This window comes from Arachis ipaensis, chromosome B08 (assembly GCF_000816755.2).
Source record: "Arachis ipaensis cultivar K30076 chromosome B08, Araip1.1, whole genome shotgun sequence".
NCBI lineage: Eukaryota > Viridiplantae > Streptophyta > Magnoliopsida > Fabales > Fabaceae > Arachis > Arachis ipaensis.
In genome coordinates this window covers 7,736,531-7,750,764 of record NC_029792.2, presented here as the reverse complement: position 1 = coordinate 7,750,764, position 14,234 = coordinate 7,736,531, and the positions used below count along the sequence as shown (strand labels likewise).

At 33.3% G+C, this 14,234-nt stretch overlaps 2 protein-coding genes and 2 long non-coding RNA genes across 6 annotated transcripts; 2 read left to right on the top strand and 2 right to left on the bottom strand.

The window, feature by feature from the left end:
* LOC107612291 lies at positions 2,144-3,255 on the bottom strand. The gene is made up of 2 exons (XR_001613678.2): positions 2,875-3,255; positions 2,144-2,666 (listed from the first exon to the last, which is right to left on the bottom strand). It is a non-coding gene; the product is annotated as an uncharacterized LOC107612291 (long non-coding RNA).
* Positions 5,468-6,098, top strand: LOC110265220 (protein FAR1-RELATED SEQUENCE 5-like). The gene is made up of 2 exons (XM_021108092.1): positions 5,468-5,889; positions 5,975-6,098. The coding sequence occupies exons 1-2, from the start codon at positions 5,468-5,470 to the stop codon at positions 6,096-6,098; spliced, it is 546 nt and encodes a 181-aa protein (XP_020963751.1).
* Positions 6,863-9,422, top strand: LOC110266176. The gene is made up of 4 exons (XR_002353182.1): positions 6,863-6,953; positions 7,041-8,687; positions 8,884-8,995; positions 9,085-9,422. It is a non-coding gene; the product is annotated as an uncharacterized LOC110266176 (long non-coding RNA).
* Positions 9,548-12,512, bottom strand: LOC110265651 (villin-4-like). 3 transcript variants are annotated; one of them, XM_021108782.1, is made up of 6 exons: positions 12,243-12,511; positions 11,778-12,098; positions 11,433-11,549; positions 11,261-11,326; positions 10,716-11,043; positions 9,548-10,603 (listed from the first exon to the last, which is right to left on the bottom strand). In XM_021108782.1, the coding sequence occupies exons 4-6, from the start codon at positions 11,324-11,326 to the stop codon at positions 10,398-10,400; spliced, it is 600 nt and encodes a 199-aa protein (XP_020964441.1). In that variant the 5' UTR covers positions 11,433-11,549; positions 11,778-12,098; positions 12,243-12,511; the 3' UTR covers positions 9,548-10,397. The 3 variants fall into 3 exon arrangements, with proteins under 3 accessions (XP_020964441.1, XP_020964442.1, XP_020964440.1); XM_021108783.1 differs by having other exon boundaries at positions 11,433-12,139; positions 12,243-12,512; XM_021108781.1 differs by having other exon boundaries at positions 11,433-12,098; positions 12,243-12,512.

Sequence of the window (14,234 nt, the reverse complement as noted above, 5' to 3'; positions counted from 1 at the left end):
GCATGTATATATATTTAGAGAAAAGGAAATTAAAAGATGTAACGGACGATTACACCGCTCGCGTTGGGTTTGATACAACCTGTGTTTTTATGAAAGAAACATTTCTCTTGCTGCAATTAAAAGCTGCAGATGAAGAGGCGTCTCCATCACTTTACCATGCATGTGTCTTGAGTGAATTAATTCTTAATATTTCATTGGTTAGTTCCTTTTTTTATTTACCTTTTGGTATTTTACTTGTACTATATATACCTTTTTTGTGTTTGGTGAGTATGTAATACTTTATTATATACTCCTTTATATATATATATATATATATAAAACACCTTAGCTTGCTGTTATGGAAAGTAATTGTTTTGCATTTGCTCTACTAAAGTTTTGTGATCACCATATGCACGATGACAAAACAGAAACAACACTAAACCTTAGGTTACATCATTGGCGAAGATTAGACTCTAATCCCAATTCCTTTCTTCGGTAGTAAGTGAAATATTAGGAAGATATATAATGGAATATAATAAGTGTACTAAATAGTAAATAGTAAGTGTTGTGAACTATTTTTCCTTACTTAATGCTAAAAACAGGCTCAAAAATATCAAAAGACTAATAGATCCACTTGATGATCGAAAGATATTTCGAATTTTCATACAACTAGCTATTACATCTTATGATCTTAAAAGTATTAAACGCTTACGTTATTCGACTTTATTAGTTTAATAGCTTACATTATAAACATTATTCTCTTGTTAAATAATAGCACGTTATAATATTGATTATACGTAATTTATAGGTTAGAAAATTGAAATTAAAAGAATTTTCATTATTTTAAAATTAATTAAATAAGACAACTCATAAGTTTAGAGTTACATAAATAGTATAAGAATTCATAACATCATAATTTCAGACAGGCACTATTTTACAACTAGCTCTTATGATCTTAAAAGTATTAAACGCTTACGTTATTCGACTTTATTAGTTTAATAGCTTACATTATAAACATTATTCTCTTGTTAAATAATAGCACGTTATAATATTGATTATACGTAATTTATAGGTTATAGGTTAGAACATCCTTACTTTATTTGATTAGACAAAAATACCCTTTTAAATTAATCAAATTTTAGAATTCAATTAATCATAATTTTATAGTTTCAAATAATTTAAACAACAAAACAAAAACATATAAAAAACAAAAAATCAAAATTGTTCTTTATCTGGATTCAGAAACCCCAGCTGTTGAATCACGTCTCTGAAGATTTCAGTATTCTTCATCTTCTTCTCTCCTCTTCCTATCCTCACTCTCTCTGTCTCTCTTTGCTCGATCTCTCTCATCTGTCTCACTGTGTGTCGCACGCAAGATCTCTCCCTCTCTCCTCTCTTGTCTTGCAATCGAGGTTATCGTCGCGTCATAGAACATCGCCATCTTGTGCGTTCCAGAGAGCGTCACCTTCCTCCTGGTTCCAGAGAGCGTTGTCTTCCTCCTGGTTCTATTTTCTTCGTCGTCTTCTTTGCCGTCTTCCTCATTCTTCATCACTGTTGTCAGCCTCTCCCTTCCGGTAATTCCCTCCCTATGATTTATGTGATTTGAATTATTATAGCATTGGTGTGATTTTTGTAATTAGGGTAATTTGGTTTGATTTATGTGATTTGATATTAGTTGTTAATTTTGACAAATTGTTGAATTCTTATTTTATCTGCATATGTTTTTTGAAACTGTGAATGCAATTTTTTTAATAAAAAACTTAATTTAGATCACAATAGTTTCATTTTTTAGATGCTGCATAGTATCTTAATGCACATCTAATTTCATTAGAAACAAATCCTTGATTAGCTTTTGATGACAGAAAAACAATTGGGTTGGTAGACCCTCTGATTAGATATACCTTCTAGACTTCTAGTTGAATACTACCAAATCACATGGTGCACTCTTATGGACAAAAAAAATGAACAAATAAAACTTGCTTTCTAAACCGACATGGAATGCATAACTTACCTCTCTGACGAGATCGCTTAGTGCAAAAGTCCCTAGGCAACCTACAGCAATGTATACTATATATTGTTTTTTCTCTTTCAAACAGCGACACACATCTATCACAAATCTAAAAAGCACACAATTCATTACAAATTCAATCATGTGGACAAGATGGCAGCCAAAACTTGTTAATAGAGATACAAACAAATCAAGTTTATCTACACATTAATTCGATTAAGTTTCAGAGACTGTATTAAGGTTGGGATTAAAATGGAGCAGTGACCAATGCTTCATTCTATAACTAAATGAAAATGAAGAGATTCAAAAGCCTTAAATACATCATAAAACAATCCGAATTCTACTGGGTCATAAAGTTAAAATGAGTCCATGAAGATAATATTAAATTTCACATTGGAGAAAATAATAAACCTGATTATATCAATTGCCTTGGACCCTGAAGCTTTCTTCTTTCTCTTATTACTTTTCTTTTGAGCTCTAAGCCTGTGGTCCTTATTATGAGAGTCTTCATTTGCTTCATTGGTACCTCCAGCTTCACTTTGTCCCAAAGAATTCCAGAAATCAGGTTCCACCAACTCTCCTTCTTCAACATCAACCATTAAAACATCATCACCATCATCATAATCATTATTAATGATATCTAGAATGTTCTCTCCACCTTCCATATCAAACAGATAACCTGCACACAGGGTAACCAAACTGTTATTCATTTGAACATATCAACAAATAGATGGAGCGCAGAACATTCAGGTCAGTGATAACAACATAGGAACAATAACAGTATTATGATAAGTGAAATAAACAACGAACTAAAATGCAAAATCCATGAAGTTATAGAGATGAAATAACTGAGCAGAGTAAAAAATGGAATGATGAGCTCTATTCACCTTTGCTTTGCAGAGAGCCACTGTTGAGGAACAAAACAGAATAGAAGAGTATTGCCGTAATGCCGTAGGTGCAAGAGTGGGCTAAATATATAATTGTGCTTAAATCATTTAACTTGGGTTGGTCTTCTCAGTTCTTCTCACTAGGAGCATCTCCCTGGAAGGAAACCCTAAGTTCCTCCAACGCGACCGCCGCCGCCGGAATTCTCGCTGTCGCCGTCAGTTGCAAGGGAGCTCCAGCCTCGCGCCTCCATAGGCAATCGCGAGCGTCGTTGCCGAAGTGGTGGAGTCCCGCGTTCTATAACTCATAGTCCTATTCCGTCGCTCTTCTCCGCTCTGCTCCCGTCCTCTCTGGTCGTGGTCGCATTATTCAGGTTTGAGGAGAATTCTACACCTCATTGCATACTAGTTTATAGTGACCATTTATTTTGGGAAAAATTTGAAGTCAAACTCATTTTACAGTGGTATAATTACGGTATAAAAATTAGGAAATAGATGTTTGGTAAATATTCTAATAGAACATCACTGCCATAGTGACAACTAATTTACTATATAGTTGTTTATAATAAGTAATATAGAAAAGGTAATATTTGAATAATTAGTTTCAAGAAGTGACATTTTAGTACTAAGTTTCGAAAAAAATAACATTGGTAGAAAAACCAAGAAATGACTTAAAGAATTCATGGGATTTCCCATTATTTGTTGTTAACACTAGTGAAGCTGTGTTTCAAGATTTCCAATTCTATGTTACAGAAAGTTTTTAAAAGACTGTTTCTTATGCACACAATTGCCATTTCAGGTTGCTGAAGCTAAGGCTTATAAGTTATAAAGGATACCTAGACCTTTTCTCTAGATTATATGGAACACTAATAATAGAAATAAAAAATCTTGAACTTAGCACAAAAAAAAGCTTCATATGCTTGAAATTTTCTCTGCATGCTATGTAATAACATGCTTCAAAAATTGGCGATTAGGCATTACTACATTTATATAATTATATTACATGAGGAAACATTGTTTTAGATGTAACAACCTATGTTGAATTGAATAGCTTACTCATGATTTTCCTTGTAACAAAAAAAAAAGGAAAAGGAAATAAATATAAACAAAGCATTCATGGACTTAAACTTGAGGACCAGATGCAAATAAGCACACAAGGCCACGGAATACTTGAGCTGAAAGTTGATGAGCTTCAAATATCTCACCATCTAGATTCCATACCCTCTCCTTGCCCATAGAAGTAAAAGTAAATGTTAGGGTCTGCAAAATGCATGATAAATAATTTTATTAACTCATTCAAATATAAAATGATGGATGGGGATTGGAGAAAAACCAACCTTATGATGCTCAACAAATTGAAAATTTAATGGGATTCCACCACTTTTTGTTAGTTGAATTAGGTGCCTGCATTATTTAGTGCGAATAGAGAAATCTTACTCATTGTGCAAAGTTGATACAAATACTGAAACTGATCACTAATACTTAAGTAGCTAATTACTCCCTAATGATCAAAAGGATTAACTCCTGCTTATTGTTATCCTTACCTTATCAAATAGAACACTTTTCCCCTAGGTAAGTTACCTGAGAAGCATGTGACTAAAATTGTGATCTTAAAACAGGGTAGTTGAAATAAAATAAGTGCATTGAGTGAATTTTATCACTAGAAAAAGTGCAAAAAGAATAAAAAGAAAATTATAGTGGATCATACTCAATTTTCCTTCTTTATGCTCCTAGATAATAAGTCATTTCATATTTATTTGAATCTGTTGTATTCTTGTTTTCAAAAGAAAGACCATAGAAAGTTAATAAGTTAGAGAATTTTTTTCCGTAACTCTTAGTTGTCATATAAATAACATTCTTATGCACTAATAGCTCTTAGGTTTCATAGAATTTGATTGACCAATAATTATAATCATAAAAAATTGAGTTCATTTTGCCTATTCCATTCTCCTAGCATTTATTTAGTACCTAACATGTTAAAATTTTAAGTTCAGTCATAGAGAATGATGACAAAGAGTCATATAAGGATGGTGATCAATCGGAGGATTTAAGTGTTGAGTATGAGTGCAGTTCCGATGAAAGTGATGATATGGTGGATGTAACTGTAGATGAAGCAGAGGCAGATATAATTAATGTTGATGGTTTTGAAAAGTTGATAACTGATTTGACCATCGAAGACATATGGGGACTGGTGTTTGATACAGAATCTCAAGTTTGTGAATTTTATGCCAAATATGCCCAGTGCTATAGATTTGTGTCCCGAAAAGACTTGAAGACGGTGGATGCTAATGGCAACATTAATACAAGACAATTGGTTTGCAATAAAGTAGAAGAAAGACATTGGAAGCACCTTAAAAGGGACAATCGTTAAAGGGAGCATAGGGCAATTACTCGTGTCAACTGCAAGGCGAGGATTCATTTCATTCGTCACTATAGAACGGGTAAGTGGAAAGTCAGTGTCTTTGAGAGTGAACACAATCATCCACTGTGTCCACCTAAGTACAGACATCTTATTACCGCGAATCGTGGGCTTAATGAGGCCGATAAAATACAAGCAGACAGCTTGCGAGCATGTGGTGTTAAAACTTGCCACATAATGGGTTACATTGTTTTCCAAAAAGGTGGATATGATAAAGTGGGTTTTACCAACAAAGACTTACATAACCACATTAGTAAGACTCGGCGTGACAAAGTGAAAGATGGTGATGCATTTGCTACGTTGGCCTATCTATTGTCCAAGGCAGACAGTGACCCATTATTTCTAGGAAAGTTCACCTTAAAGGATGGTAGGTTGGATAATTTGGTGTGGGCTGATGGAGCAAGCGTTGTTGATTACGAATGTTTTGGCGATGTACTCGCTTTTGACACCACTTACAAGAAAAATGTCTACAACAAGTCCTTAGTCATATTTTCAGGGACCAACCACCATGGCCAAACAACTATTTTTGGATGCGCTCTGCTCTTAGATGAAAGGTCCAAAACTTTCAAGTGGGCACTGAAGGAATTTTTGGAAATCATGTCAGGAAAACTACCCGGAGGTATTTTTTAACGGCGTTGTGAATTTTTTTAGCTATTTTTATTTACGTTAATTTATCTTTGGCAGCGATGAGGAGGATATAGTGTTTTCAGATCATACAGCTCACAGAGATGTATTCAAGAGTTTGATGCCAGGCAAGCCAATTGTTTCTCTTGTGCTAGACTTAGTAGCAGATATGATAAAGATATAGTTGACCAGAGAAAGTGGTTATTGATTTTTACCTACAATTTTTGCGGTAAGCATATCAGAGAAATAACACTAAAATAATGCTGGTATTTGTTATTTTTATTGCGCATATAAACAAGTGGCAAAAATAATGCAGTTGTTAGAGAAGACAAAAATGGATCCCAGCTGTCTGCCGTCTTGCATCACAGATATTTATTTGGGCAAAGTCGACTACTTAAAAAGAGTAAAAATTGTTGCATACACCATATAACATAACTTAATGCTTGTTATTCAAGAAGTTTATAGCATTTTTAAATTCAAATTAGCAAATATGGGTATGAAATAAATTTAATAACTAAAATGACTTTCTCTTGATTAGGTGTTTATCCCTGTATCTGAGACTATTGACGAAGGTCATCAACACTGATACCTCATAGTGATCAATCGTGTTAAAGGACAAATCATTTTGCTAGACCCGTTGCCCATTGAGAAATAGTTCAAGCGAAAGAGGACATCCTTGAAATTAGTAACCATATTTTATGTTTTTTTTGTTAATTATCTAGATATATGACTAAAAAACTAAATTCTGACATAGACTTAAACAGGCCATTTTTTTAGACGAAGTATTAGAAGATCGTTTATTCTATGATTTTGAGACTACTCCGAATCGGAATTCTTCACAATTTGAATTAGAAGAACCGGAGGGCCTTTTCACCCTCGAACATGGATCGTAAGATAATATTAGTAGTAGTTATTGGTATGAAAGTTATGCATTATATAGTACTCTAATATATCTTGCTCGATATTTAGGAATGACGCGGGTGTGTGGGTTGCAAGTTGGATGATAGCTTGTTTTGAAGATGATCATTTTAATATAAAGGTAATATTATACATTATTTTTTATTCTCATTCTTTCTTTGATATTTAGGTAGTTAAGCATTATGTGTAAATGTTAATGTTTTATTAGGTTGATGATGGGAATCGAATGAAGATTGCAGTCTTACTCGTGTCGAAGAATCATAACATGATCGCGTATAGGGTCAAAAGAAAGGCCTCTGAAAATCTTAGAAAGTTGTATAATAATCACCATCTTGATTATTATGAATTTTCGGAAGATTAGATTTATAACATTCCCTTTTTGTTATTTTTTTGTGGGCATATAAACCTTCCAGTGACATACGCATTATATTTTGTTTACGTTTGTGTTCGTATTTGTTTGCCGGATTATTTAATGTCTCCATTTGACTAAAGATATAAGTAGTATTATTTTTAAAGGTGGGTTTTCTTGACCATCATTATTACTTCTATGTTTTATGATTTTTCTGCTAGTGGTGCTTATTATTATGCCATTTTGATATTATGATTGATTTAATCATAATTAGATGGATTCAGAATCAATACATGTTACCTAATATTAGTATCTTTGATATATGAATTGAGCTCTGTTGGGATTTGAAGTGAAGATTTTTCCTTTTACTTTTGTTTTATCTTATTTATTTATGACCTCTTTGGGATATTTCTTTGCATTTTGATCATTCCCTCTTGAAGCGGGAGTTCTAGTGCAACTCTGGTTTTCCCTTTTTTTTGGGGTTTAAAGTGGAAGTGGGAGTTCGGGTGATTTGGATTATACCCGAGAGAAGGGGCTGGTTGATGTAGCTTTTGCTTAAATAATTAAAAGTTCATTTATGCTCAGTTTTGAAGATGCTGCCTGATCAGAGAAAAAAAGGTAAACTTACTCAGCTCATATGTGTATTTAGATTCACATGTATGTATCTTAATATGTTTTGGATTGGTTTTGACTTTAGAAAAGTCACATAATGCGATTGATGTGAATATGATGCTATTGATATGTTTCTTTTCATGGAGTTTTGCGATTGATGTGAATGTGAATGACATTGGATATTTTTCTTATAGATCTATGTACTTATATAGTGATATTATTGCTAATTGTTAATGAATTGAACTTAACTTTTTTTCTTATTATACATCACAAAGATTGTAATGAAGTCAAACTAATTTCCATTCTAAAATTAGAACTAGTCCTGCTTGAGCATTTCCTTTGGATGGTAAATGACTAGTTTTGTTTATCAGTTTATAAGAGTTTGATGAAGCTAATCTGGTTTAAATTCTACTGATGTAATTCAACTTGTGAAATGCCTTTTATTCTGTAGCCTAAACCCCTGAAGAATTTGAATGGATCAATTTGTCAAATTTGTGGTGAAACTGTTGGATTAACAGACAGCGGCGATGTCTTTGTTGCTTGCAATGAATGTGCATTTCCAGTTTGTCGTCCTTGTTATGAATATGAGCAAAAGAATGGGAACTAGTGTTGCCTCCAGTGCAAGACTAGATACAAAAGGCACAAAGGTAGTTTACTTTGTGCATATGTGTTTTCTTTTTTTCTGTTTTGGACTCTGATGATCCTTTGTCTTAACTTTGAATTGATCCTCGAGTGGATGGAGATGAATATGTGGATGAAGTTGATGATTTGGAGAATGAGTTCAGTTATGGCCAAGGAAAGGCCAAGGCACGGCCGCAGTGGGATGAAGATGCTGACATCTCTTCCTCTTCAAGACGTGAACAACCAATTCCACTTTTGACTCATCGACACCAAGTAATGCATCAAATTTGGATTTTTAGATTCTAACTATAATAACTTATTTCCCTGGTTGGATCTTACTTCATATTGTGCATTTCCGTGCTCTTGCTTCTATGATTAGCAATTTCCATAATCCTGAAGTAATAATGTTTAGTTCACTTCTCATACTACTTCATTTGTAATATCACTTACTGAACAAGTTTTTGTACAGATTTCTAGTGAGACTGCTATACCTGATACGCAATCAGCTCGAACTACATCAGGCCCTTTAGGTCCATCTGACAAGGTTCACTCACTTCCATATGTTGATCAAATGCAACCAGGTGTGGGTTTGGCTTGAACTGATGATATGCCATATTATATTTTCATGGTTGTTATGGATTCTTACTTGATAATATCTTTCTTGTTACAGTTCCAGTAAGAATTGTAGATCCATCATAGGACTTAAATTCTTATGGTCTTGGAAATGTTGACTGGAAAGAAAGGGTTGAAAGTTGGAAACTCAAGCAGGAGAAGAATGTGGTGCATGTGAATGGTAGTAGATATAATGAGGGAAAAGGTGATATTGAAGGAACTGGTTCCAATGGAGAAGAACTTCAAAATGGTAACTTTGTCTTGGAATTGGAAAACTAAAGATATGGACACATTAATTTTAATATTTAGCGAGAAATATGTTACTTTTAATAAATGATATTCTTATAGTAGACCAGTAGTCTATAAACATAGCATTCTGCATTAACTCAGAATTTGAGACCGTAGTTAATTTTATGGCTTGAATTCATAATTTTGAAATTATAGAGACTTTGAGATTACAAAGACGATTACTCTGAAGTTCAACAAAAGCAAGAAAAAGTTTCCATAAACAAGAATAAGAAGAGAAAAAGATGATACTTTTATTTGCAAAATAAATAACTTGAGTGGTTTATACACTCTGCTGTACAAATTTTATCCTCAATTATCAATACAACCTAAGATATTATCATATTGCAAGCTCAAAATTGCTTCACCAAAATTAATAATGAATGAAAGAATGGTTAGAGAAAACTCAATAAAGGTAACCTCAAGCAGTTCTCAACAAAGAAAGAAACTCTGCACATCATCAAACCACTACAAATAAAGGTGGAGAATGGTGGAAAATCTCCGGTTTCTCTCTACATCATGAAATCCATCTTGGGAAGAGCAGAAGCAGCTATGTTAAAAAAACACCGATGATGTTCCTTTCAATCCATGCCAGTTTATCACTACATAATAGATAGCATATCTGAGGTGTATAAGAAAAAGAGCACAGACAACAATGTGGAAGTTAAAAAATATGTAGACAGTGACAGGAAAAGTTTCCTTCTACCTGTAACTTGAACTGCATTGAATCAACACGAGGCAAAGTATAATGTAAACCTTAGAACAATTGAACGGTCACTTTGAGTTTGTTTTGTTTCCATTTCGGCAACTTGTAAAATTCAGTCTTCGTCATGCCAAGTTTTTCTTTGAACTCTATTGCTGACAGATAAGCCTGCATGCATGTAGTTCAAACAAGTAAGAACCAAAATGAATAAATCTTATAAATACAGTTTTGAAGGTATTAAGAAAAGGTGACTAAGATGAAGGTGATTTTATATGAAGATGATAGCTGAGAACTGTTAGATGGTTTAATATGTTTGACTAAACTGCTTAATATAATATGTGTAACATCTTAGCTATCATCTTTGAATCACCTTAAGAAAAAACTTATACCTCTCGTTTAGTCACATCAATGTCTGGTACTAGATTGGTAGAAGCTGTGTTAACGCTATCATACAGATAAACTGGGAGTCCTTCATCATCGTCAGCTTCACCTTCTTTTGCATCTTCCTCTGTAAGAGATTCTAATCTGCTGCTCATAGAATCCTCACTATCACTTCTTTTTGGGTTTGATTTGAGTGTATTGGAAGTCACTTTACACCATAACAACACAAGAAACAGATGAGGTATATTACATTAAAGCAAAATCTTACTGAAATCAAATATCAATGGAGGAGGAAACTCATCAAGTTTATTATTTCATACCTCTAAGCGACTGAGGTATCAACTTTCCCCGTTTTGAAGGCATTTCAAAACTAGAAGTAAGCCGAGCTATGGCTAAAGACTTAGATCCAAGACCAAGAGAAAGAGTATTCAAGTTTGCTGTCCCTGATTTTGGATACACTTTTCTCACAATTGGAGGTGGGTTTGAAAGGTTCATATCTTTAGGCTTCTCAAAAGTGGATGCTATAGCGTTAAATGCTGGCGACCGGCCCCTGACATGAACACGTTCAAGAGTAGGACTAATAGACATGCTGCGCGAGGAACGCTGGCACTTATCACCATATTGTAAAGATGGTCTTCGTTTTGGTTTCTGTTAACGTGTTAAATATTCAACAACCAAAAGGATAAATGAAAATGAAAACAAAATATAAATATGAAGGTCAATGCTTTCACTACTATGCAATAATGTAGAGCAGATTAGTAGATGAAGTACACTAGAATTATGTGAGGAAAATGAAAATGAAAAGTGAATCTTCAGAAAACTATAATTCAAGAACTGTCAAGGAAGCAAAGAAAAGATGCCTTACAACCACTGGTGGAGTACCCCCATTTCTCAAGATTGTAAGCTTCCTTTGAAATGAATTTCCAAGCATTTGCCAAGAAAAAGTGGGGTTTGGAGGGAGGGGTGGATGATCAACAAACAAAAATTCAAAATGATATAAAATTATATAATTTAAGCTATTATACTGAGAAACTTACTGCAGCTTTTGCAGCCTCCCATTTGAAGAAACAAGTGAAGAACGGTGCTAATACCGCATATCCGAAACAAAGTTCAAACACTTTGCCATATCCTTATTCCTTATTTACAAATTAATCCTTAAAAAACCATTCATTACCATTATTAACATATTACCATAACAAGACAGCTAGTGGCACTAAGACATCAACCAAATGCCACAACCTTCTCAGATCTCAATAGTAACTACCACTTAAAAAAATGACAACGCTCCCCTATCCAACAAAGTGCTACACATTCTTGTAAATACAGTTAGTTAAAATAATCCAAAGACATTGCAAAAAGCAAAAAACACTGAAAATGTTTACCTTGCCACACATCTTATGATAAGAGATTGGTATGAAGAAGAGGTGTGCCTGATTCGGATCGAGGGTTCGGAACCTGCTCTCCCGAATGTTCTGGAAGAAATATCTCTCACTGGCGTATTTCCCAGTGAGCTTCCTAGGTGTTTGATAAAATGTCTTGGGATCTCCATCAGGATATATACAAACCTTGAACTTCTCCATCATCTCCGCGTAGTTCAGCTTGAAAACCCGCGGTAAGTGGTATATATCAGACAATTCTTCACATCCTTCTTTCTCATCGTTGCGTTCCTTCACTTCAGGATCCACTAGCTTCACTACAGAGATCTTCGAGACCAAAAAATTAAAATTTTTTTATCAATTTTTTTCTGCTGAAAAAAAAAAAGAAAAGAAAAGTTTTAGAAATTAAAAGAAAGAAGAAAAAACCGAGCATTCAGCAACCAGAGCAAAATTAAAAGCAGGGCCACTAACCTTCGACGGAGACACGGCGGCAACCGGCGACACGACGGCGAGAGCAGAGACGACGGTAAGCGGTGACCCGATGGCGAGCTGCTCCAAGCCACGGACAGAGAAGCCAGCGAGGATGGGGACGACGTGCCGAGCTACCTGGGTTCCGGACAGAGGGAAGAGGAAGAAGCGGAAGCGCTGAGCCTGGGGACGCCGGTGGCAAAGAACCTAGGGCTAGGGTTTTGCCGTTTTGGTGTGCTTCAGAGGGGAGGGGAGGTGGGACGAATGATATTAGGAGAATTGGAGAAGATGAAGAACATATTGATTTTTTATTTAATTTTTTGATATGTTTTGCTTTGCTTTAGAGGGGGCACGAATGATTAGGAGAATTGGATAAGACGAAGAACGATTGATTTTTGTTTTTTTTTTATATGTTTTTGTTTTGTTGTTTAAATTAATTGAAACTATAAAATTAGGATTAATTGAATTCTAAAATTTGATTAATTTAAAAGGGTATTTTTGTCTAATCAAATAAAATGCAATAAATTTGATATCTATATATATTATTTTAACATTAAATAAAAAATTTTAGTAAGATTATTTTTCAATATCAATATATATTAATTGTTATACATATTAACAGTGGTAAGATTTTTTTATTTAATGTTAAAATAATATATATTGATATCAAAAAATTAATAGTAAATATAAAAATAATTATTAACAAAAATTTTAGTAAAATTATAATTTAATAATTAAAAAATTATTGAAGGGTAGGTATCTTAGAAAAAAATAATTTAATTATTAATTTTTTTTAAATATTTTGGTGAAAATACAATTTAATCAATAAAATAATAATTTATTAAAGGATATTTTGGCAAGTAAAATTTAATGATAAAAAATAAATTTTTGTTAACGGGTATTTTTTCAAAAAATAATTTATTTTTTCTTAAAAAATGGATAAAGTTAACATTAGTTAACACAAAAAGTTTAAAATTGATTAAAGAGAATGTTTTTTAAAAGTTAGAAGGGAGAAAAATGTACATTTATAAAATAGAGAGGAGGGGGATGTCATTTTAGTATTTCGCAGGGGAGGGGAGTGAAATTTTCTCAAAAAAATATTATTAAAATTTCAGTTTCTATCTTAAAAAATTGTAGTCTTTTATGTTTTTATTTTTTAGAGGTACTAAAATGACTTAAATTTTGTATTTTCAAACTAAAATTTTAGTTTCAATCATTAACACTAACTACCAAATACAATATTAAATCTCAGTCTTTCAATTTTTCAATTTCTAAAAATAAACTGTACCTAAAAACTTCGAAATAAGAAAATCAAGACCAATTTCGTGTCTTCAATCTACTTTCTCTATAATTTATTAATTTTGTTTAAATAATATCTCAACTTGAGAGCTATAAGACACTTTTCAACAATAAGAAAGAGCGACCCTATTTGTTTCCCCTTGCGATGTGAACAAATAAAAGGCATAAATAAAAAGGAAGTAAACGTTGAATAGGATAATAATTATATTCACCTCAACTATATATGGAGGTGATAGTTAATTCAATCTTGCTGGGTAATCAAGAGGAATTTTGTCAACTTCTATTAATTTTTGTTGGACTAAATTTTAAAGTCTATTTAAAAAAAAATACATGTTTAATCATTCATAATAAATCTAATTTATTTTTAATTAATCTATTTAAAAGACACATCTACAAAAGACACTTCTGTTAAAAGATACTTGTATAAAAAAACACTTTCTAAAAACACATACATAAAAAGACACTTCCATTAAAAAAATATTCATAACCCACATCAATAGATGATGTATTTGTTCTTTCTTCTCCAAATATGCGTTCCATCGACGAAGCCGTCGAAAGATGCGAGATTTTTGTTCGTGACTTTGGGACGACGTCGAGGGATACGCGTTCGATGACAATCGGGTGATGGAACACGTACGAGTTTTCGCGATAACAAGTTTCACCGTCACCAATGAACTGGTGACACAGCGGTTATTG